The sequence below is a fragment of the Boleophthalmus pectinirostris genome, unplaced genomic scaffold, assembly GCF_026225935.1.
Source record: "Boleophthalmus pectinirostris isolate CB_2022bp ecotype Guang Dong unplaced genomic scaffold, ASM2622593v1 HiC_scaffold_7, whole genome shotgun sequence".
NCBI lineage: Eukaryota > Metazoa > Chordata > Actinopteri > Gobiiformes > Gobiidae > Boleophthalmus > Boleophthalmus pectinirostris.
The window spans coordinates 1,509,501-1,534,083 of record NW_026571473.1 but is presented as its reverse complement, the minus strand read 5'-3'; the positions used below and the strand labels follow the sequence as shown (position 1 = coordinate 1,534,083).

The following is a 24,583-nucleotide window of genomic DNA, read 5'->3' as shown; positions in this document are numbered from 1 at the left end:
GGGGCTAAACATTTGCCAATAGATAACGACACTGCCTCGTTATCTGTGAGCTGACAGGCTGTCAATCAATCTCCCTACGTTTCTAGTGTAACTGACTTACCTGCGCGCCGCCGGTACGTGGTTTACGTACGACTGTCACGCAGTCCACAGACGCAAGACGCACAGACGCTGTTTACTCCACCAACGCAACAGTTCTTAGCGGCTTTTTTGACCTATATCTTCCTCGCAGTTAACACAAAGTTTGTTGCAATGGCGACAAGAATCCAGGAGCAGTTCGCCGCAAAAGAAAGTCCGTTTTTGAGGTCGCTGAAAGAAGAAGACAAGGGGAAAAGCAGCGAAGCCAAACTAAGGTGATTCTTGAAGATTCATTCCAGCGATGGTGCGACTGAAGCAGACGCAGGGTCTAAAGACTGACGCACTGGTCCACAAATTACTCCTGGACAGGTCACTTCTGCTTATTATGAAAACATACTTTATTTCCAAGAGCTAGTCAAATGTTTTTCAGGACACGAAAGCGATATCCTATGTCTGAAAACGTAATTTTCAAGGCAAAGAAAGAGTCCGCTTGCTGCTGCGTGTTGGAGCTAGTTCATTCGCACGGAATCTCCGCGCAACCTTCTCTGCTCCCCTTTCCTGCTCCTGTCCCCGCTGCCCGTTCCGCTATTCCCCCTGCTCCTCACTTCTCTGGGCACGGAATCTCCGCGCACCGCTCCCCTCTCCTCTCCCTGCTCCCTGCTCCACTCTTCTCCCTGCTCCTCACTTCTCGTCCGCGAACGAAATGTAAGCGCACCCCCTCCCCCCCGCTCCTCACTTCTCCGTCTTGCCTAACCAACACTGTAGTTAGTTGTTTACAAGTCATGTGCAGCGCACCGGCTGTAAACAAACCTGTTTCTGGCGTAAAGAGGAGGCGGGAGGAGGCGTTTCTACGTAGGGAGCTGTAGGGGAGGGGGGGTGGTTTCACGCATGCGCAACATTTGAAAAAGGACAAACAGTCGCTGGATTTCTCGTTCCTTGGAAAATCCTCTATACAACCTTTAAGAACCAGAATCATACAAACCAAACTTTTTACAGACTGACATCATTCTGTGTCATTTTAGAGCATTTTGAGGCTTCCTGGAGCTGACCCTAATTTGATAATTTGACCTATAAAAGAATCATTAAAATCTCCTAACTAAAGTAAAGCAGCACAAACAAAACTTTTTGCAGCCCAAACGATTGACATAGTTTTTGTGTAGGTTTTCGTCTGATGGGGACAACTCATCAGGTCTTTATGTGACTGCTTGAGGCCAATACACTAAAAACTACAAATATGGGCTTGACATATGGGCCTACAGATTTATATATGAGTCTGTCTCTAATTATAACATGTTTAAAGCTCCAAATGTGAAGTAGAAGACTAAAGTAAACCTGTGAGCGTGTTACCTGCAGAATGGTCCTGTGTAGTTGTCTGGACAGAGGCAGGAGTAGGTCTGGGGCCCGTGGAGACATGTCCCTCCATTAGCGCACAGATGATTCTCACACATGTCCACCTCCTCCTCGCAGTCCAATCCCACAAACCCCCAGTCACACGCACACTCATACGACAGTCCCCGCACAGTGCAGTTACCGTGGCGACAGGGGTCCGAGGCGCAGGCGTTAACGAAAAGGTCGCAGCGCCGGCCGGCCCACCCCCCCACGCAGCTGCAGTTAAAATAGTTAAACAAATCCTGACACTGCCCCCCGTTTAGACAAGGATTGGGCTCACACACGGAAGCGCCGCCACAGCCGAGCAGAGGCGCATTCTGGGAGGTCAGGACGAACTGGTCAAGCTGGAGCCGGGGGAGGTTGACGTCGGACGGGGTGATGTAAGGCAACGCGACGCCCGAGAGCTCCACGGTGCTCAGACAACCAGCCAGAGCCCAGCCCGCATCAGGAGTGAGTCCACCTAAGAAAATGTCAACATCTTCTCGCAAAAAGTCCAGGTTTCCAGCTTGCGTTTTGGAAGTGCTTGCCTCTTCTACATCCTCATCCAAAACCAACGTCCAGCGAGAAGTTTGAGTCCAAGGTGTAGCCATGAACAAGTGAACGTTGTGCCATTCTCCATCACTAACTGTTCTCTGACTGCTGAGGCTAACTGTGGATACTCGCCCGCCGTCTGCCGTTGGACACTTTGTCTCCGTCGTCGTTCAGAAGTTCTAAAAACAAATATCCCTCCTGGACGGACAGAGTGATGAAAGAGGAGGCGTTTTCGGCGTGGAGGATGGCGGCGTTGCGTTTCCGTGTTCGCAGATTAAAGGAGAGGCTGGTGATGTTGCGAAGGATTTGGCCGTTTCCTCGGTAAATCAGAACAGTGGAGTCGTTCAGGAAGGTGGCGTTGGAGTAGCCTGAAAGAAAGACACAAACATTACGGTTTCAGATTTCACAACAGTTCATTGGCCTGGACTATTTAAAAGTCCTATATGATGCAAAATGGACTCTTGTGAGCTTTAAACTATGTTATAAGGTACCGTATTTTCCGCACTATTAGGCACTCTGGATTATAAGACGCACTCTCATTAAATGGTCTATTTTTGAACTTTTTTCACAAATAAACCGCATGGGACTTTAAAGGAAACACAGCAGTGTGATGGGTGAGTGGTTTTGTTTGTTTAGTGCGTTCACGGTGACTCTGGGCTTTGTTCAGTTGTGGCGTGTAGGGAGGGTGCTGTCTGGGACCAACGGATTGTCGGCGTGTTCACAGTGACTCAGTTGTTCAGTTATGTCTATAAGTGGCACATTGCACTCGCTTTTTCAGTTCGTTCTTCCGTTCCGTTCCTCATCGGCGTGGAGTGATGAGTGTTTTTGCAGGTGTTTTCGCTTTCGTCTGCTCCGTGTGTGTTTGTGTGTTCTGCGGGTGGTGCGGCTTTGTAGTTTACTGAAGTCGTGCTGGGACACCTGAGTGGATTTGTCTATAAGGTGCTCTTGGATTGTGGGGCGCGCAGTGGTTTTTTGATGGGTTGGAGGCTTAAGAGTGCGCCCAATACTGTGGTAGTTACCTCCTCAAAAAAAAAAAAAAAAGAGCTGTTGTGAGTTGTGAGAGTTGTGTTTTGTTTCATTCACAAGTTTGAGTAACTTTTTATTATTAGTCTGTCTACATCTCCAAAACTCTAAATGGTCAGTTCCACCTTGTGATGTTATGAAGCCATAGTTTCCAAATTAACAGCTCCTTGCCATGTAACAGTCTTGAGTCCGCCCTGGCAGCAGTTGTTGTTCTGTAATGAGTTAATTGGACTGCAGGAGGCGCCGTGACAGATGGTTGTGTGTAGTGTCGTTATAATCCAAGTGAAAAGGATCAGCTGACGGCCTGTGCTCCACATGAGGCTCAAACGGCTCACACCCACAGCATTACATCATCTGTCAACTCTACACAAGAAACTACAGGAAAACCCAGAATAAAACAGCTCTAAAAGAGTTTATGTGGCTAGAAAGTGGAAGCAACAGGTTAAATCTGCAGAGGCCGACAGTATATGGGAATGTAAATGAAAACATATACTGTATTAATATTTTAATTCTATGTTCTATTTGATTCTTCTATTTTATTTTAAATGTGGATATGTTGAGCAAACCTGAGTATGGTAGACTAATTACAACTCCCAAGACCAATTTGGAAAATGCAAATTGAACCTATTTGTGGCCACACCAGTTTGTCAGAGCCTAATCCGTCAGATCTCAGCAGGACTGGGTCTGGTTAGTACTTGGACTGGAGACCACTGGGAAAATCAGGTGCCACAGTGGAGCGCCAGTGGTCGTTGTCACAAGACACTTCACCCACATTGTCTAGTATGGAAGTGGTGTGTGAGTGATGGTGGTCGGAGGGGCCGATGGTGCAGATTGACAGTCTTGCTTCTGTCAGTCTGTCCCAGGGCAGCTGTGGCTAAAATAGTAGCTTATCACCACTGACTGTGGAGTGAATGAATAATGAACTGTTAAGCACTTTGGGTATCTTAAAAGGCGCTATATAAATGCAATGATTCATTAATTAATTATTTGTAAAGCTACAGTATGTAACTTTCTGGAGGTGGTATGCCACTTGCATGATTCCATGGAAACAGAAAGTTTTGTTTTTTTGGGGGGTTAGTAAATCTACCACTATAAACAACCAAAACAAAAAAGAAAAAACTAAACAGAAAACATGCTCATATTTTTGGGCTAAAAGGTTACATACTGTGGCTATTAGGGAAAACATATAATTCAACAAAATTTAAAGAAAAAAAGTATTATTGCTTAGTGGATTTTATGGCTCATTGGGGACACACTTGAAATGTTTGGGAAACTGTATCGACCAGAAACAGTCGATACAGTCGACAATCGATAATTAATGTGTTAAATATATGAGTGTGTTTCAGTTCGTTTGGACAGAGTGGGTTTCCTTACATTCGTATCCTTCTCTGAGCACTCTGCACTCGGCCTCTAGGGGGCAGGGGGCCAGCTCACACCAGCGCACCTCCTCACAGTGTCGTCCTGTGGTACTGGGAGGGCACGAGCAGCTGAAGTCGTCCCACTCAGAGAAGCACATGCCCCCGTTCAGACAGGGGTTTGACTGAGGACACAGAGAAGACAGGGATCATGGTTAAAAACTTCAAGGGGCTGTATTTTTTCAAGTCATAAAGTTTGTTGCCCCAGTACAGATATATTGTAAAAGCAGCTCTTAGCTCAAAGCATTTTTATCAGCTGCAAACCAGGAAGTAATGCTGGTGCACTGTTCGCATGCTAGTTGTTGTTACCGCTGCAGTGAGAACAAAACTCCACATCGGCCTCTGAAAGTTGAGAAAAGTGCATAGATTGTTCACATGGGTGCACTTCTGGCTCTTTCTGGCCCTGGCTCCCATTGACTTCCATTAGAATCCTGTGGCTCCTCTCTCTGTGACTGCTGCTGTGAGCCTCGGCATTTTGGTCTTAAAATGTTTGTATTCATATTAAACCGCTCTGCAAGATCTTGGTGTTTTTATTTCCCTATTTTGTTCATAAATAAATTCCTATTTCTAATTTGGACTCAGCTCCAAATTCACCCCTGTAACTGCTACCTTCTGTGAGCTTTATCTGACTGGAGTTGAACGTTATCAGGATTTCGTCACACTCACTTAGTCCACTTCTGTATACAGTCCCTGACAAAAGTCTTGTCACTTATCCATTTTGTAGAAACAAAAGCTTATAACCTGACTTTAAATTAATCGATTGGTTTTAGAAATGTGTCATATGAAGCTAAAACCCTCCCAAATTATGCTCAATATACTAAAATAAATTTGCTTCACTGAAGAAAGATCGATCATTTAATGAACACAGAAAGGTCAGATTTTGGCAAGACAAAAGTTTTGTCACCTACAGAAAATTGAACAATAATTTACTTCAAATTCAAAAATATGTTGCATAACGTCAGTGAATGAAGTAGTGGTGCTGTGAGATCCATATTTAATATCTTGTATGACTTCCATGAGCTTGAAGGACGCATCCATGCAGTTCGACAATGATTCATACAATTTGTTGATGAAGTCATCAGGAATAGCAAAGAAAGCGTCTTACATGCCTCCCAGAGTTCATCAAGATTCTTTGGTTTTGTCTTCCATGCTTCCTCTTTCATTCTACCTACCCAGACATGCTCAATGATGTTCATGTCTGGTGACTGGACTGGCCAGTCCTGGAGCACCTTGATCTTCTTCACCTTGAGAAACTTTGATGTAGAGATAGAAGTATGCGATGGAGCACCATCCTGCTGCAAAATTTGACCCCTTTTATGGTTGGGAATGTAAGAGGAAGCTAATACCTCTTGATATTTTAGGATATTGATATTGCCTTCCACCCTGCAAATGTCTGGCACAGCCCCATACTGGATGGAACCACAGACCAGGATTTTTCCGCCACCAAACTTAACTGTTTTCTGGGTGAATCTTGGATCCATGCGGGCTCCAGTAGGTCTCCTGCAATATTTGCGGCGGCTGTGATGTAATTCAATCGAGGATTCATCTGAGAAATCCACCTTCTGCCACTTTTTCAGTGTCCATCCTTTTATCAGGCTGTGGGTCTTGACAAATGCCACACGGTTTAATTGCCTTTTGTTTAGTGCCAGTTTCTGTGCACTGATTCGACCATGGAGGCCATTTCGAGATAGAATTCTTCTGGTTGACACAGAGACTTGAGGTGACCAGGCCTGGTGGAGTCTGCTGCAGTGGAAAAGGGGCCTTGGATTTTCGAATCAACAAACGGTCCTCCCGAGCAGTTGTGTTGCGGGGTCTGCCGGACCTGGGCTTGTCAAAAACATCTCCAGTCATTTCAGATCTTTTTCTTATTGTTTGTACTTGACGCTGAGACACATTGAAGGTGTCACCACCTCAGCAGTGGATCTGGTCTTCAGCCTCTTGATAATTAAAGCTTTGGTCTCAGGGTGGATCGTAGGCATGTTGTCAGAGGTCAAGTTGCGGTTGATGTGAAGGTCTGGTGTGCTGGGGGTCTTTTTATACACACCCACTAATTGATTGATCAGTAACTGATAACAGGTGAGGCTGTAATCTAGGATTGGGTGCATCATATGACAAGGCCACAAGACTTGTCTTGCCAAAATCTGACCTTTCTGTGTTCATTAAATGATCAATCTTTCTTCAGTGAAGCAACTTTATTTTAGTATATTGAGCATAATTTGGGAGGGTTTTAGCTTCATATGAGACATTTCTAAAACCAATCGATTAATTTAAAGTCAGGTTATAAACATTTGTTTCTACAAAATGGATAAGCGACAAGACTTCACATTGTGATGTCATGAAGCTATAGTTTTCAGATGTTACCTTTTACTTAGATCAACAATTCCAGAGCTGAAATGATCCAAATCTACTGAAGGTGTGTAGAGTTTAAAAACACAGTGGAGCACTTGTTGTATTACCATATGACATCACAAGGTGGAACAGAGTGTTTTAGTTTACGAGAAGAAAAAAAAACACACAAGTCCAGGTCCAGGGTTGTAAATGGTAAATGGTCACATTTTTCTATAGCGCTTTTCCACCTTCAAGGCACTCAAAGCGCTTTACAACAAGGAACCACTCACCCATTCACACACACATTCACACACCAGTGTACACAGACACTGTGGGCAAGGTGGGTTAAGTGTCTTGCCCAAGGACACAACAACACCAGCCAACCTGTGGGTCAGTGGATCTGACCGCTCAACCTGTGATGTTTTATGTCGAGAGCTGGATTCGAGCCACCAACCTTCAGATCAAATGCTCTACCAACTGAGCTACATGTAACTACATTATTGTGAGTCATGGAGTTGTGGTGCTAATTACCAACATTTATGACCAAAATGAATTAAGTATGAACATGTGCTATGTTTTTTGCTTATTAAGTCAACATTATGCAAAACGTATTCTGATTAACATAATTAGAAATCCCTCTTATTAAGAATTTTAATATTAAACCTGATCATGTCCTATTGCAATCTGGTAAATGTGTCAACCCTGTTCTCAAAGCCAATAGACTCAGGGATTAGACTGTCACACTGCAGAGATTAGACCCCTCCCGTTGTCATTACTTACACTGCATTTGTCATCGCCAGTGCATCCTGCCGTCACATTTTCCAGTTGGAGCAGAGGATATGATTTCACTGAAGTGTCCAAACCAAAAAACTGCAGTCTCTTATCATTTATCTGCAAATCTTGAACACAGCCTTTCAAATTTCCTCCAAAAACATTCAAATCCTCACTCTCCGAAAGCCCCCCGACGTAAACAGTGTCTCCACTTTGGATACCCATAGTCTCAACATCCAGATATCCTTGTTTTTCTCCTTGTATGTACAGGATCATAGTCCCATTCGCCATTTCCAGGTTGATAAAGTGTACTTCCCCATCGTTTATAGCGTTTTTAGACTTGATGATGCCAAAAGGGTGGAGCTGGAAGAGCACCTGGCCTTCCTCTAACCACATGCTGAAGTAGAGCGTGTAGTTCCGGGACAATGCCAGCAGGAGGCAGTGTGTTTTGCGTGTGCGGAGGAAGAGGGAGATGGTCATGTGATCCGTGATATTGTCCGTGATGGTGAAGGTGGCGAAGCTTTGGGAGTCCTCGTGTCCAAAACGTGCGGTCACATGTTCTGCAAAAGTGAAACAGAATGTGAGCATGATTTAGACAAATGAAACTTGAAGAAGACTAATAATAATAATAATTGAAACTATAGTTCTTGCTGTTCAAAACTGCATTATCAGAAAAGCTCTTCATAGTGGCATGTCACCGCAGCAAGAAGCAAATTTTCATTGACGTAGTTTGAATGACCATATCAGGCTTATCAAAAAGGAGGACACCTGGTTCGGGGGCGAAAACTAAATTTGCAAAGTTTGTTATTTGTAACTGGTGAGTTCTGTTGGAGTTTGAATAGAACAGGGGTGGGTCCAAGTCGATGTTTTCCAAGTCTCAAGTAAGTCTCAAATCTTTCACCTCAAGTCTGAGTCAAGTCCCAAGTCAAAGACAAGCAAATCCAAGTCTCGAGTCACTGGCCCATAAGTCCAAGTCAAGTCCAAGTTGTCTGCTTTGAGCTTCAAGTCGTTTCAAGTTTTTAAACCAAAGTACCAAATATAGCTTAGATTTTAGCAATTTATATGAAAGTTAATCTAAACTCTACTCAACTGTCATGGTATGTTTATATATGAGTAGTTGCAGAAACACAATTTTTTCCTTTTTAACTGTCTTGACAAGGTCTTAGTGTGAATCATTACGGTCAGAATTAAGATTTAAAAGTGTTTAATCCCTTAGTCTGCACTGAAATGGGAGGGTTATGTTCTATGTAGTTCCCTCTGTTTTACTGTATTGTACTGTATATTACTGTAGTACATTTACTACTATTATTGATCTTCAAGTCCAAGTCGAGTCCCAAGTCTTAGTCCGTTTTATCAAGTCAAGTCTCAAGTCCTAAAAATAGTGACCTTCAGTGTGTGATATTATGTATATCGGGGGTCTGGGGTCCTCACCGGGGGGATTTTGGGCACTTTACTGTATTTCATTCACAGTCTTAAACCTCTATCAGGATGTCTGAACTCCTGTTTATCCTGGAGTATTTATCCGGAATTTATCTGGAGATACTACTGAGAGGGTCAGACTATTCCCGTGTAATGTGTGTGATGTTATGTGCATCTGAGTTTTTGACACTACAAACTTTTTCATCTGGGATTTATGAACGTATCTCCACTAATATGAGGTCAGCAAATACTGGAGCAGAGTTTATGTCAGGGAGAAGTGTGTTATGATCATCCTGCGTCTTCACAGCAGCTAATATGCCTTCGTAATTCACTTTATGAATGTAGGAGGGTTTTCTGATTATAGGAGCGCTCTGTGCACTCTCAGTGAGAGTGCACGGGAGCGAGGAGAGAGAAAGTAGAGTTCTGCTGGAGAAGAGCCAGTGATTGTGTCCATGGAAGTATAATAAGATTTTATTGTAGATCCATGATTGTAACTGATCAGATGAGCCAAGATTGTCATTTGTTGCCAAAATTAAGATAGGTGTCCCACTCAAAGCTGTCAGCTGGTAGCGAGTAAAAATCCTGGACATTTTGGGCTCATTTAGAAATTCCTCCCAGACATTTTTTTTTTGGGTCCCAAAATGGGGACTTGTCTGAGAAAAAGAGGACATCTGGTCACCCTGGTTTATAGTTGAAAAAGAGCTGAGGCATTTATCTCTAAAACAAGTATGACCTGGAGTCTGATTTTTTGAGTTGTGGGCGGGGATAGAGGGAAGTGGAAACAGGAATTTTCTGAACTTTCACTGAGGGGTGAAGCAGTGTAAACCAAGCTGAAGGTAAATAAATCTAAACCGAGCTGTGCATTACTCAAACATGCACAAAGAAAACAAACACTGTTTCTTTAGAATTAATGTATAGAGAGCTTCAGAAACCTTCTCCTGCAACATCTTAATACAATATTTTTATAATTAGTTTTTTCAACAGTGACCCCCCCCCCCCCCCCCCCCCCCCCCCCCCTTTTTAATGGTATGTTTGTAGATAAAAGACAAGCAAAGGTCCACATAAAGTCACTTACTCGATATTGTGGAGAGAGAAAACAGAATAAATTAGCAGTTGGCTAAAAAGGGATGTAGTTGCTGTGTAGTAATGATGCAGCAGCAGGAGCAGCAGCAGCAGCAGTAGTAATTGTAGTAGTAGTAGTAGTAGTATGCAGTACAGTATGCAGTACAGTATACAGTAAAATACTTCTCAGTGACCCAGTGGCCCTTATAAGATAACATCAGTGGAAAGTTGTGACTCAGCTCTGTAAACATGAGGGTGTCTCAGGTTGCTTTGATTCCATTCTTGCAATGTTCTTTAAAAAAGATTTAATATCCTTAGTTTGACCTTTAATCAGGTCAATCATTCAAATTTTACCATTATAAGTCACACAAAGATAGTGTTCAGATGACACTATTAAATGCAGTATACACATACACAGAGAATTTACATTCCTATAAACACATTTTCTAACCAAGTGATGGTGGACTTTCTATCAGAAAAGTTAAATATTACACCTTTAAGTAATTTCCTATTATTAACCCGCTCTGCAGGATCCTTTAGTTTTTATTTTGCTGTTTTGTCAGTTAAGAAAATCCTATTCATAATACAGAGCTTGGCTCCAAATTCACTCCTGTAACTGGTAGCATCAATGAGCTTCATTTGACTGGAGCTGAACACTGTGGGTGTTTTTTATACACTCTGTGGTACTTTTAAAACCTAAAGTAGGAAAAAACACATAGACCTGAAACTATGGTGTAATTCACCTAAACATTTATCCTGTAACTAAACCCTGCCCCCTGCTGTGTTGACGTACCCTCCTCACAGTCGTGGCCCTCGTAGGGCCGGGCACAGATGCACTGGTAGCTCTGCCACAGGTTCACACACTCTCCTTTATTTTGGCAGGGGGCGTCCAGGCACCGGTCCCTGTGGTGGCACCCGTGCACCAGGTTCACTGCAGAGTTACTGTGCCACTCCTCTGGGATCACCAGCTGCCAGTCCACAAACACGTCTCTGAGGCAGCCCACCAGCCCCGCCCCCCGGTACTGACCCTCCACCACCCCCCCGATGAACGTGCTCTGGGGAGGGGAGATGGGCTGGGCTGGGACCAGCACCGGCGCCACCTGGCGAGAGGAAAGAGAAGATTATTTGGTTAACTGATTATACATGACACAATATGATGATAAAAAATAGAAGAAAAAAAAAGAAAAAAAAAGAGTCTAAAGCCCCTGTTCACACATGAAGCCTAAAACACTGAAGACACTGATTCATGGCCTGGAGTTTAGAAGGTCAGTTGTGTCATTGGGGTCATCAGGTGAGCACCCTCCTTCCTTGATGTTTAGTCACAAGATAAACTGTGACGTAAGAATATGTGAAAATAATTGTTCATATTTTTTATTACAGTATTCACCCTTTGTTTTTCGACAGCACAGCAAACCCATAGGCTTTCTCTCAGTGAGCTTCATGGTGGAGTCCCTGAAATTGTTTCCACAGCTCTGCTACATCAAGGTCAAGAAAGACCAAAGTTGAAAATCAGGGTTCAAAGGGTTCTTTTTTTTTATTTTAAATTTTTTTTATCTAAAACAAGTAATGAGTTTTTTCTGTTTGTTTGCTTCATTCCACATGTGTCACATGTGCCATTTTGACGCCTTCAGTGAGAATGCACAGTGTAAATAATCACAGAAATATAGAAGAAATAAATGAAAAAGTGTGTATGAATCTTTTTGTTGGTCATGTTAATCTTACTATTTAACTAGAATAAACTAGAATATCAGTATATAGTTTGAATTCAGGCAACATTTGTTTACTACAGATGTTAATTAATGTGCAAGTTAAATCATGTTTCTTGATGTCAGAAGTGCACCTTGTGGTAGGTCTGCAGGCCGTAGCTGTGGGGCAGGTCCAGCAGTTTGAGGCTGAGGACCCAGTTTCCCAGCGTGGCCTCCACAGAGTGCCACTGTCCATCAGAGACGCTCTGGGGCAGATCCAACACCTGGACCGGACTCTCCCCTGAGGATTCAGGAAGTTCAGCAGCAGAAGAGTCTTTGGTTAAAATAAGTCTGAGCCGCCCAGAGAGGAGAGAGAGAGTGAGGAGCAAACCCCGAGTGTTCCTCTGAAACAGCACCGCTCTGTGGAGAGACATGGAAGAGTTACTCACTTACATTATAACCAATCGGCTTTAAACACTGGAAAACATGATGACCAAGTTGTTTATGGTGTAATTCTCCAATCAGAAAGCAGAATGAGCCTCTCATTTGGGTTGCCAGGTTCAATGTTGATATCCAGTGTGTGTTTAAACCTAAAATGTCTCTCTGATCTGAATTGTCACTCCCTAAACCCCAGCACCAGTTATTTTCAGTGAACCTGTGCTAGTGCGACCTCTGCAGCTCAGTAAGTGAATTCTGGATCTTTCACTTGCAGCATGGCCTGTCCAAAGATTGTCAGAAGCATTGAAATCTGATTCTTATCAATTACTTAGGAGTGAAACTAGATACTCATCATTTGCTGTCATGTGGTGATACAGAAAGTGCCCTACTGTGCTCCCTTTTACCTTCAGCTCAGTAGACTGGGCAGTTCCAGAGATGAACTTATCCAAATAACTCTAGTGAAGGCGTGTGGACATTGGAGCACTTCCTGTATTTCCACATGACATCACAAGGTTGAACAGCGTGTTTTCTGTTTGAGAGATCTCAGACTAAATCAGTAAGGTATGAATGAAACAAAACAACTCCAGTTCTGTTTGTGATGAGGAAACTACATTAGAACATAAATCACAAAATGACTAATATGTGCCCTTTAAAACATTTCAGAATCAAGTTTGAAATGTTCATATCGTGCCAACATCACTCTGTATGATCCTTACTTGGGCAGCACAGTCTTGAAGCTCAGTGTGACATTCACTGACACTTCGGTCTCCACCAGGGGGCTCTGGAGCAGCAGGTAGCCCCTCCGCTCAAAGGAGAAGGTGGTGGAGGTCTGACACAGGGGCCCCGTGAAGCCAGGGGGGCAGGAGCAGGTGTAGCCGTGGGTCCCGTCCAGGAGGAAGGGGGCACAGCTGCCGTGGTTCTGGCATTTATGACCCTCACACCCGACCAGCCTCTCCTCACAGTTTGCCCCTCCGTAGGGCACTCCGCTGGGGGGGTGTAGTGTGGGGCAGTGGCAGAGGTACTCGCCCACCAGGCTCTCGCAGGTGCCACCGTTCAGACAGGGGCTGGGGGAGCACTGGTCGATCACCTCCTCACACAAAGAACCTGGAGACATACAAGACACATGACACACAGGGAAACAGAAGTGCAGTAGGTTTTAAGATACACTAGACCAGGGGTGTCAAACATACGGCCCGGGGCCCTCCAAGACCTTTAATGTGGCCCTCAGCTGATTTTCTACTAAAATATTTTAATTATATTTTCTATTAAAATATTGTTAATTTTCTGTGGTGTTTATCACAGCAGCGTCTCCAGCGTCTCTGTACGTGGCCCCTCCCACCAGAGCAGCGCAAATGGAGACTTGTCTCTTTCCAAACGCTCTTAAAGGACGATCGTTTTGACTGTTGACCAAAATGTCAAAAATTAGAAAAGTGGAGCCGAGTGCAGGATTTTCCAAGAAAATTTGAATTATTCCTATTTTCATACAAGTTCAGGTTAAAACTTTGTGTTGAAATTGTGTTTTACTTAAAGTGTCAGGTTGTTCATAATATTATAATATTTTGTAAAAGAAAAAGTTTGTCAATTAAAAAAGATTTCTGTAACAGATTTGTGTTTCTCTGCACAAATATTTGAACTTATTGTTATTTTTGGGGTTTATATGACATGAGTTTTCTGATCCGGCCCCTTTGGGATCAAAGTAGGTTGGATACGGCCCCCGGACCAAAATGAGTTTGACCCTCCTGAGATAGAGGGTCCACCAACTGTTCTTCTCACTCCAAGAAGGTCCTGGGGTTGATTCTGGGGCAATGCGGAGTGAGGAGTTTTTATGTTCTCCCAAAGGCATACTTTACTGATCCCTGTGGAGAATATGTCCTCTGCATTTGACCCAACCTTCAGTGTCTTTGAGTTAAACCTGTCAGGAACAGTGGGACCCATCTCCAGATCTTGAGTTGGTCTTGGTCAGGACCGTCTTAGCTGGAGGATTTGACCTTCTGTGTATGTTTTGGGTTGCTGGATGAAACGAGAGGAGACCCACCCAGACACAGGGAGAACATGCAAACTCCACTCAGAAAAGCCCCACACTGCCAAGAATCAAACAGGGGCTTTTGTGTTTCAGGTGAGTGTGCTGCTTAGCCATTGTTTCTCCACAATGAAGCTTTGTTTGTTCAGTCAAGATTACGGGATTTACACGATGTCCAAAAACATAAAATTTTGATAAACTAGTTACACAATGTCTTACACTTAAACCATGTTAGAATGTTGTTTCCTCCTCAAAAACAGACCTGAAGTTGTGTTTTGTTTCATTCACACATGTTCGAGTAACTCTTCATTATTAGTCTGTCAACATCTTCAAAGCTCAAAATGCTCTGCTCCACCTTATGATGTCATGAAGTGGTAAATTTCAAGTTAACACCTCCTTTTCCCTTTTGTTGCATTTCAAAGAACAGCCTAAATATGCAGTTTAACATGTGTGACTGAAAGAAAATAACAACTCCAGGTGTGTTTGTGATGAGGAAACATCAATAGAACAGATCAGAGAAGAGTTTGTTGGTGTAATATGAACCCTTTAAAATGTCCATGTAAAAACTACTAACTTCTAAAATACTCATGTTTTTGATTATATAAACCACCACTACTAAACAAATAATTACAAAAAACAAGACAATACTGCCTCTAATTCACATTCATAAACCCGAACGTTCAAAGTAATTAAACAGATGAAGTTGTGTTTACTATAGGTTTTACAACTAATCCTATTAACTTCATTATGTCAAGCTACTTCAAGAAGTATTCTTTTTGAGTCATTTCAACTAATATTTCTTGATTAAAGGGGTATAGGTATAGGGGGATTTTGGGTATAAGTGAGCGTAACTTAAAAACATAGAACTTAGTAGAATTAAGTAATTAAAAAAAATATGTAATATGTGTATAATGTACTATATGTGTACTATAATGTGCCATGTATGTATATGTATATGTATATGTATTATATCATATTGATTAGTAAATCCCCTGACTTTCACATGGGGGACATGGGTTTAAATTCCCCTCCTAGGGTGTGTATAATCTAATATCATGTGTTTATAGTATAATAGATATAGTATAATATATGTATACTATAATGTGTATAAGTTACTGTGTGTAGTTTGCATTCATCTTGGGAGCTCAAATTGTAAATCTCCTGACTTTCACATGGGGGACCTAGGTTCAAATCCCCCTCCTACAGTGTGTTTAATGTGTATGTGCTATGATGTGTCTATATGTGTACTATAATGTGTGTAGATACAGATGGATGTACTGGATTGTGTGTACAATGTGTGTACAAAATCATGAACTACAAACAAAACAGATTATTCCAGTGGTTTGAAAACTTGAACTGCAAATATTTGAGTTGAGCTGAATGAGCACTTTTAATCCAGCTGTTATCAAAAGGTACAAATAGCAAGTTGAACCTTTTAAGTTCTGGAAGACTGTGATTTTTAAGTTCATCAACTTAAAATAATTGAGACAATCGATTTCCTCAGTTATTCTGAGTTCTGGTAACTTCTTCATGTTTACAGTGTATGCTACATTGTGTAACTTTTCTGGTGGAGGGTCTGTCAAATGCTTTTCTCCATTGTGATGCTTTGTCTGGAATGTTTCACAGTATGGCTTTAAACCTTTCTATCTTCATGGAGACCAAACGAGACCAAGTTACAGGTCAGATCTGTGGAGAGGCGACCCCGCTCACAGTCAGAATGTCTGTTTTTCGAGGTATTTTTAGACATAAAACCATCTGTAATTGAATAAATATAAAGTAGAGCTGTTTAATGTCACACTGTGGAACATTCTAGAAAAAGCAATGACATCTCCATAGAAACAAGCAGGTGTCAAACCCTCAACCAAAAAGTTACACAATGTATCTTTAAAGGACATATACAGTATAACTAACACAGGCACACAGCTCTCTCACAAATACACACAACTTACTTAAAACTGCATTGTGTAACTTTTTGGTTGGGGGTCTGTCACCTGCTTGTTTCTATGGATTTGTCATTGCTCTGTCTGGAATGTTCCACAGTGTGACATTAAACAGCTCTACTTTACATGTATTCAATTACAGGTGGTTTTGCAGCTCAAAAATCTAGAAAAACAAACACTGTGACTGTGAGCGGGGTCGCCTCTCCACAGATCTGACCTGGAACTTGGTCTGGTTTGGTCTCCATGATGATAGAAAGGTTTAATGCCATACTGCGAAATATTCCAGCCAAAGCAGTAACATCTCCATGGAGAAAAGCATTTGACAGACCCCCCACCAAAAAAGTTACACAATGCAGCTTTAAAACCTAAACCCTATTACACTGTTACCTTTCCCAAGTAACACAATCCCGAGAATCCACACAACAGCGTTCCTCATCATGGCTCGTCGTGTTCCAGCAGAGCACACCTGGAGATGACCCTGTGCACCATATTAATGAGAGTGTCTCCGGACCATAGCAGACAGTGTATATGCCCCCCGCGCTGGAGCGATGCAGTGGAATAGCTGTAGTCAGGAGACTGGCAAAGCAGATCTCGGGGGATTAGCTTAATGCTATTTGAGACCTTAGCTACTCTATGGAGCGGGACCGGCTGTTTGTGTCCACAGGCCCGTGCAACCTGTGGATCAACTCTTATGTAAGCACCTAACACACACTTGATGTCATTTACAGCACTTTTTATTCTATTATATTGCAATAACGATATTTCCATAATTCATTTTTACACATGTATTTTATTATGTCTTATTTGTCTCTTGATCTTTTTGCTACTTATTTTGAATTTACAGTATTATTATCATTTATGTTTTTTTCCTTTTTGTTATTATAATATATTATGATGTGTCCAAATCATTTCACTTGTGGATTAATAAGTTTAAGTCTGTATCTTTTAGGGTTGCAACAATAACCACAATATCATTTAGGCTGGGAGCCAGGTTCATCCCTCAGGATGTTTTTTGCTCCTTTTTTTCACTATTATTTCCTGTTATATTATATCTTGGGCCATCACGAGTTGATAGGGACCAGCCCCAACTCAGCCCTGTTTGGTCTCAGAGCCCAAAAACACACTTTTTGGGAAAAGCTAAAACTTGTAACTTTAAATATGAAGGTACTGAAACTGCATACAGTACATGGTCAAATAACCCTAAAATTTGACATGGTGTATCCTGACACATGGGAGAAATTTGGCAGAAAAATATTTTGGGGCTTGCTGCCTTTCTACTGTCAAATATCACCTTCAATATATCCTAAAAGACCAAAAAATGTCTGTCTGCCTGACAAATTGTCAGTAAAAGTGATCATTTTCAAGCATTTTATTGCATATATCACTGCATCAAATGTACTTGAAAAACTTCCCAAGTTTATAAGCTTCAATTTAAGCCCAAGATGACCTTTGTACCTAGAGGAAACAGCTGCTATGACCAAACTTCTTCACTGTACCTCAAATCAGCAGGAGACAGAACTTTCAGGCATTACCATTTCATCTAGGATTAAGCAGGATTTTTTCATAGAAACAACATATGAAAAGAGTTGACTTATGTACTGCTGTACTATATGAAGTGAATTACATTAAAAGTAATAATATTGTATTGTTAAAAGCCTCACAATAATATCGGAGACCATCACAATATATCGAATTACAAGTCTCTTTGCTTAAAGTAATATTTAGATGATTCTATAATGCTAATTCTAATTTCTTTGTGATTTGAATGTCTTTATTATTCTGTAAAGCACTTTGTATTATTTTGTGTAAGAACTGGGTTATAAAAATAAAGTTGCCTCGCCATGGTGCAGCAACAGCTAAAAAACAGAGGGAACTACATAGACCATGATCCTTTGGTGTTGTCAGTGCAACTACATTCATTAATAAATCAATTTGTTAATGGAGAAATAACAGTTTTTAAGCACTTTGTAATCTTAATTCTTCATATTATTACAGGACCAAAACTTTTAAAAGGAAAAGTAGCAATTTCTCAGTTTTATAAACCTCCACAAAATATCTAAATAAATATCGAACCATGAGATGCATATCGTGAAAATATCGTATTGAGGATTTTGATATCGTCACATCTCTAGTTGTTCCTTTGCTTAAAAGCAGTTTTTATTGAAACAACAGCTTATGAACATAGAGAACTACATGTCCCATGATTCATTTCAGTGCAGCAACATGAAGAAATATGTTTTTACTTGAATTTTTGGGATTATGACGGATCATGATAATATCGTATTAAGGGATTTTGATATTGTCATATCCCTAAAATCTTTTAGTATCTCACAGGGATGTAACAACAACCGAAATATCATGATATCGTGTCGTCAAAAGTCTCACAGTAATATCGTGGGCTGTCAGAATATATCGAAACACAAGTTCCTTTGCTTAAATGCAGGTTTTATAGAAGCAACAGCTTATGAACATAGAGAACTACATGTCCCATGATTCATTTCAACGCAGACAACATGAAGAAATATGTTTTTTTACTAGAATTTTTTTGGGATTATGACTGAAATAATTCACACCAAAATCTTGTCAAGGAATTTTAAAAGCAAAAAAGTGTCCAATCTATAATTATATCAGCCTCTTCAAAATATCACAATAAATATCGTATCATCAGATGCACATCGTGATAATATCGGACAGAAAGATTTGGATATCGTTACATCTCTGATTATTCTTCTAGTAAATGCAGAGGCAGTTTGGTGGGTCTCCTTCAGTTGAATGCATTTTACAGTCATAATAGTAAATAACATGAATAATAATTATTCATATTTATTATACAATATTTAGGCAATTCAAAAGTCTGAGGTTGCCAGCAGAGGGCGCTGTACAGACTGCTGAGAGCTACTGGTTACAAAGCTCAGCAGTGACCACAGACCACTTCAGCAGCAAATTTAACATTTATTCTCCTCATACTTGATTTTCCAAAAATAAATAAATAAATAAATAAAATAAATACATTTTTTAAAAGTAAATTTAATTTAGTTTAGTTTTAAATTTGAATGTATTTTTTGGACTGAAAAACATTAGTAACAATAATTATCCCGTAGTTGTTTAGCCTGTGTTGTGCCTTTAAATTCTTCAGATCAGAATTTAGAATTTTTGAAAGTGCAGGCTTTTGGTAAAGGAGTATGGACATTAAAAACACAATGTAGCACTTCCTGCAGAAGAAAGGAACCATCTCATGACATCAGCGGGTGGAACAGACATGTTTGGAATTCTTAAATGTGTGTGAATGAAACAAAACACAATTGGATGTCCTAATGTTTTCATGATGATGCCTTTTTCCAGACTACAGCCTCTTTAAATGCAGAGGATTTACCTTTGGTTCCTTTGGGGCAGCTGCAGATGAACCCCTCGGCGTTTTGTGGGTCAAAGGTTAAAGGTAACAAAGGCTCACTGCCATATAGGACCTGCCATGACCTCTCCACACAGCGTCCGCCGTGCAGACAGGGGGCGCTAGAACACTCAGGGATGTCCAGCTCACAGTGACGCCCTTCAAAGCCTGAAACAGCAGAAGGTCGGGGCTTTTTAATGAATTTTTTTATTTGTTAAAAATGATGATGCACACTGGGATTGAATGTGTGAGTAATCTTGTATCTGAGGGTTTAGGGCTCACAAAATTCTTATTTTCACCTTCCCCCACTCATGTAGCTGTGATAGTGTGAAACTAGCATCATGCACATTTTCACAGGGTAAAAAATATTGCATAAACAGTTTTCTAGTCGATAGTCGAACCTCGGATTCAGGAGGAGCAGTGTGGTTTTCGTCCTGGCCGTGGAACACTGGACCAGCTCTACACTCTCCATCGGGTGCTCGAGGGTTCATGGGAGTTTGCCCAACCAGTCCACATGTGTTTTGTGGATCTGGAGAAGGCATTTGACTGTGTCCCTCGTGGTGTCCTGTGGGGGGTGCTCTGGGAGTATGGGGTCCGGGGTCCTTTGCTAAGGGCTGTCCGGTCCCTGTATGACCGGAGCAGGAGCTGTGTTCGTTGCCGGCAGTAAGTCAGACCTGTTCCCGGTGCATGTTGGACTCCGCCAGGGCTGCCCTTTGTCACCGGTTCTGTTCATTGTATTTATGGACAGAATTTCTAGGCGCAGTCAGGGGCCGGAGGGGGTCCGGTTTGGGGACCACAGGATTTCATCTCTGCTGTTTGCAGATGATGTTGTCCTGTTGGCTTCATCGAACCAGGACCTGCAATGTGCACTGGGGCGGTTTGCAGCCGAGTGTGAAGCGGCTGGGATGAAGATCAGCTCTTCTAAGTCCGAGGCCATGGTTCTCGACCGGAAAAAGGTGGCTTGCCCTCTCCGGGTGGGTGGAGAGTCTTTGCCTCAAGTGGAGGAGTTCAAGTATCTCGGGGTCTTGTTCACGAGTGAGGGGAGGACGGAACGTGAGATTGACAGGCGGATCGGTGCAGCTTCGGCAGTGATGCGGTCGCTGTATCGGACTGTTGTGGTGAAGAGGGAGCTGAGTCGAAAGGCGAAGCTCTCGATTTACCGGTCAGTCTTCGTTCCTACTCTCACCTATGGTCATGAGCTCTGGGTAGTGACCGAAAGGACGAGATCGCGGATACAAGCGCTCGAAATGAGTTTCCTCCGCAGGGTGGCTGGGCGCTCCCTTAGAGATAGGGTGAGGAGCTCAGTCACACGGGAGGAGCTCGGAGTAGAGCCGCTGCTCTCCACGTCGAGAGGAGCCAGTTGAGGTGGCTCGGGCATCTGTTCCGGATGCCTCCTGGGCGCCTCCCTCGGGAGGTGTTCCGGCATGTCCCGCCGGGAGGCCCCGGGGAAGACCAGGACACGCTGGAGGGACTATGTCTCTCGGCTGGCCTGGGAACGCCTCGGGTCCCCCGGAGGAGCTGGAGGACGTGTCTGGGGTGAAGGAAGTCTGGGAGTCCCTGCTTAGGCTGCTCCCCCCGCGACCCGGCCCCGGATAAGCGGACGAAAATGGATGGATGGATGGACAGTTTTCAAAAATAATGCATAAATAAAAAATTTTATTAAATAAAAAAACATTATATTATCAAGCCAGTTGAGATTAACTTTTCTTTTCATGTGTTCGTTAAATGACTGTATGTCTGTATAATATATATATATATATATATATATATATATATATATATATATATATATATATAAACATATTTGAACTTGTAATAGAGAATGGTTTGTGCTCGTGCTGTGGTTTCCTCACCTCTCCAGCACTGACAGCTGTAGTTCCCTGGAGTGTCCTGGCAGAGGGCGCTGTTGAAGCAGGGCTGAGAGTGGCAGGAGGAGAGGGGGATGTCACAGTGTTCTCCAGTGAAGGCTGTGCCTGAGCACTCACACCTGTATCTGACAAATACACAACAGTCAGATAAATATACTGTTATGGAGCAGGGCTCAGGGGTTTCAGAGGGATGAGGACTGTTGCCATAGCAATTAACAATTCAAAACAAAATATTATATCTTCTAAATGGTCATAGGTCATAGGCTTGTGGGCTGAGTCGTAGACAACTCTCTTCTTTCTCTCCTTCACCATCTGACACACTCTTCTTTTATCTCTTGTGCCTCTCTTCTTCCCTCTCTCTCTGACAGAGGTGTGTGGTCAGGGCAATCAAGGCAAGCAGTGCTTGAATAATAAAATCTAAAATCATTATGTGTCACATTATGATGTGTATCATTAAATAGTTTCAAATTATTTTCAATTAATCCCATTTTTCCCTTCACTTCTGTCTGTTTGAAAAGTGATGCAGTATGTGTGCCCTTTACTGCCCTCTTCTGGTCACTGAGCAAACTGCAACAACTGCAGTTCTGAATGTCCCATTAACTTGTGCAGTTTTGCTTTTTTACGGAGGCCTGGAGGCACATGTAGAGAGCCCGGCTTATACTTCCATGCTTTTTACACACGCTCTTACAAACTGCAGGTTGTTTTAGAGTTTTGCCAAGGTGTACTGAGAACCACAGCCACCTCAAACTGCACTGAATAAAACCATCTGTGATATGTGGTGATTCCACATGAGCACACGTGCGACAGGAGATGACAACAGCACTAACTTTCAACACAAGTGTCTAAAATAACTCTTTTAGTGACAAGTCTTTGTTTGTAGCTTCACATTTGTAAATATCAGATGTTAGTTAGAAATACTAGAAATACAGGCCGTCATTTAAGGAAACAGTGAGCTGGTTTCAGGGCGAGTTTGTGTGAAATGGAGGATCTGATGGAGCAGTGAAGTGAGCGGCTGCTGCAGCCAGGACTCCACCTCATCTGTGTGTTGATGAAGGAGCGGCGACAGTGTCAGTGGAATAACAGCACTATTACACACGTGTGGAGGAACATGTGTGTGCTCTGGACCTGCTCTGCTGTTAGTATCTCTTCATAATCTTCATGATGTTCATGTTGTGTAGTGCATCACACATGTGTACACTGTCATAAGTCATTCTTATGGTTTCTAGATGCAGAATAATTACATAGACAACAAGAGTCCTGAAGGCTCAGCTGCATAAATAAGGTGTAGGAGTAGAACAAATGTGTGAAGAAACAAATGTCCCTGTTTGTACAAAGATAGTGTCAAATACAGACCAATATAGAAATATTAATGAACTATGTATGTCTCTGTCTGTCTACTGTGTCTCTGTACTGTTTTCTGGATTAGTTTATATGTATGTATTTAATATGTCAGTAAGAGAACTGCTCATTTGCAGTGTAGTTTACATAAAAAGTGGTGTTATTAAATTGTTATTGACTTAATGTTCTCTCCAAGTCTGCTTGCCTATCTTACTCTTATTTTGTCTCCTCTTCCTTCTCTCTCTCTTCTTCCTTTTTTCTCTCTTCGTCCTTCTCTTACTCCTCTTCTCTCTCTCCTCTTCCTTTTCTCTCATTTATCTTCTCTTCCCTCTCTCCTCTTCCTTCTCTCTTTTCTCTCCTCTTCCCTCACTATCTGATGCCCTCTTTTTTTCTCTCTTCCCTCTCTCTTCTTCCTTCTCTTTTCTCTCCTCTTCCTCATACTTACTCATTCACTCCGTCTCTGCAGCGGCCTCCGTTCCGGCAGGGCTGATCCTGGCACTCGTCTGTGTTTATTTGGCAGCGATCGCCGTGGAAACCGAGCGGGCAGGTGCAGCTGAAGCCGTCCACGTCGTCATGGCAACGGCCGCCATTAAGACAGGGCCCTGAGTGACAGGCGTCTACGTGGAGCTCACACGAGAGGCCTGTGTGAAAGCAGCAGGAGGAGGTCAGGATCCAGGCCAGAGGAGCTTTCATGTTCATGAGCTCAGTGACTCTGAGAGGCTTTTATCATCTAGCTTCTGACAAAAGTGCACAAAAAAAAAAAAAAAAAAAACTCAAAACAAAATAAAAGTGCAAAAATAATCTAACATCGATCAAATAAATGCAGTAGAGCCCAGGGTTTCTCTCTTTTTACACTCAAGATTATATTTGGTTTTGGTCAAGATCTAAACCAGGTCTATAACTGGATTATTCCAGCTCTGCTTCTTGTCATATGTAACATTTTTCTTATTCAAAATGAATTGATAATATTGCTTTAAATTGTTAATCACTATGGCAACACTCTCATCATCCTGAAACCAGTGGATAGGGCGGTCCAAAGTCTCTCATGAGTGTCTACAGTATTTTTATTTATTATCCTTAATTAAATACAGACATTGGAATTAAAACAATAGTTATTAAAATACAAAATTCTAACCAAGTAATAATTAACCAACAAATTATTCAATGGAAAAACAAAAAGTGGATCTAAGTCAAGCAAATATAACATCATCTATCACATACCACACAGCTCGCGTACCACAGTTTGAGAAACAATTAAATATGTCGTTCCTAAAGTCCAACAAAAAAAGACAGTATATATTTCTCCCACAAGCTGTGACATAGACAGTGACATGCACAGGAGTCACTTTTTTCTGTATTTGATTTCAAATTCTAGAACGGAAAGTGAAAATAAAGTCATGCTTTATGCTTTACTTTGCTGTTGTGTGGTATTTACTGCAAATGTTTGATTGTTTTATAAGACTTTACAGAATTAAACCAGGTCTAAACCAGGTCTCAAGCAGAGTCTCACCTGTAAACCCTGGAGCACACACACATTCATAGGTCCCCACTCGGTCCACACAGGTGCCTCCGTTGGCGCAGGGTTCAGACACACACTCGTTCACGTTTATCTGACACTGAGCTCCCTGGAATCCCGGGACACAGAAACAGGCGAAGCTCCGCCCCCGAACTCTGCACAGGGCTCGGTTCTGACACGGGTTTGGGGAGCAGGGGTCCAACTCAGACGGCAGCAGGTCAGAGAACACACCTGTAAAAGAAAACAGAGATGAAGTACTATTGTACTATTCTCCAAGCTTTCACCACCACAGAAGATGTTTGGTCCTACGAGTGCCACCAGATCTAAACCAGGTCTAAAACAGGACTGCACCATGTTTATACTACAGTAGTGTAGTT

At 42.2% G+C, this 24,583-nt stretch overlaps 1 protein-coding gene across 1 annotated transcript in view; it reads right to left on the bottom strand.

The window, feature by feature from the left end:
- Positions 1 to 24,583, bottom strand: part of crb1 (crumbs cell polarity complex component 1) — a 57,451-nt gene that overhangs the window by 32,784 nt on the left and 84 nt on the right. The window contains 11 exon segments of the mRNA XM_055164733.1: positions 1,423 to 2,127; positions 2,129 to 2,363; positions 4,393 to 4,558; positions 7,542 to 8,092; positions 10,807 to 11,113; positions 11,854 to 12,118; positions 12,853 to 13,240; positions 19,470 to 19,652; positions 21,338 to 21,477; positions 23,136 to 23,331; positions 24,201 to 24,437. Of these exon segments, the coding sequence (XP_055020708.1) occupies positions 1,423 to 2,127; positions 2,129 to 2,363; positions 4,393 to 4,558; positions 7,542 to 8,092; positions 10,807 to 11,113; positions 11,854 to 12,118; positions 12,853 to 13,240; positions 19,470 to 19,652; positions 21,338 to 21,477; positions 23,136 to 23,331; positions 24,201 to 24,437 (3,373 nt within the window).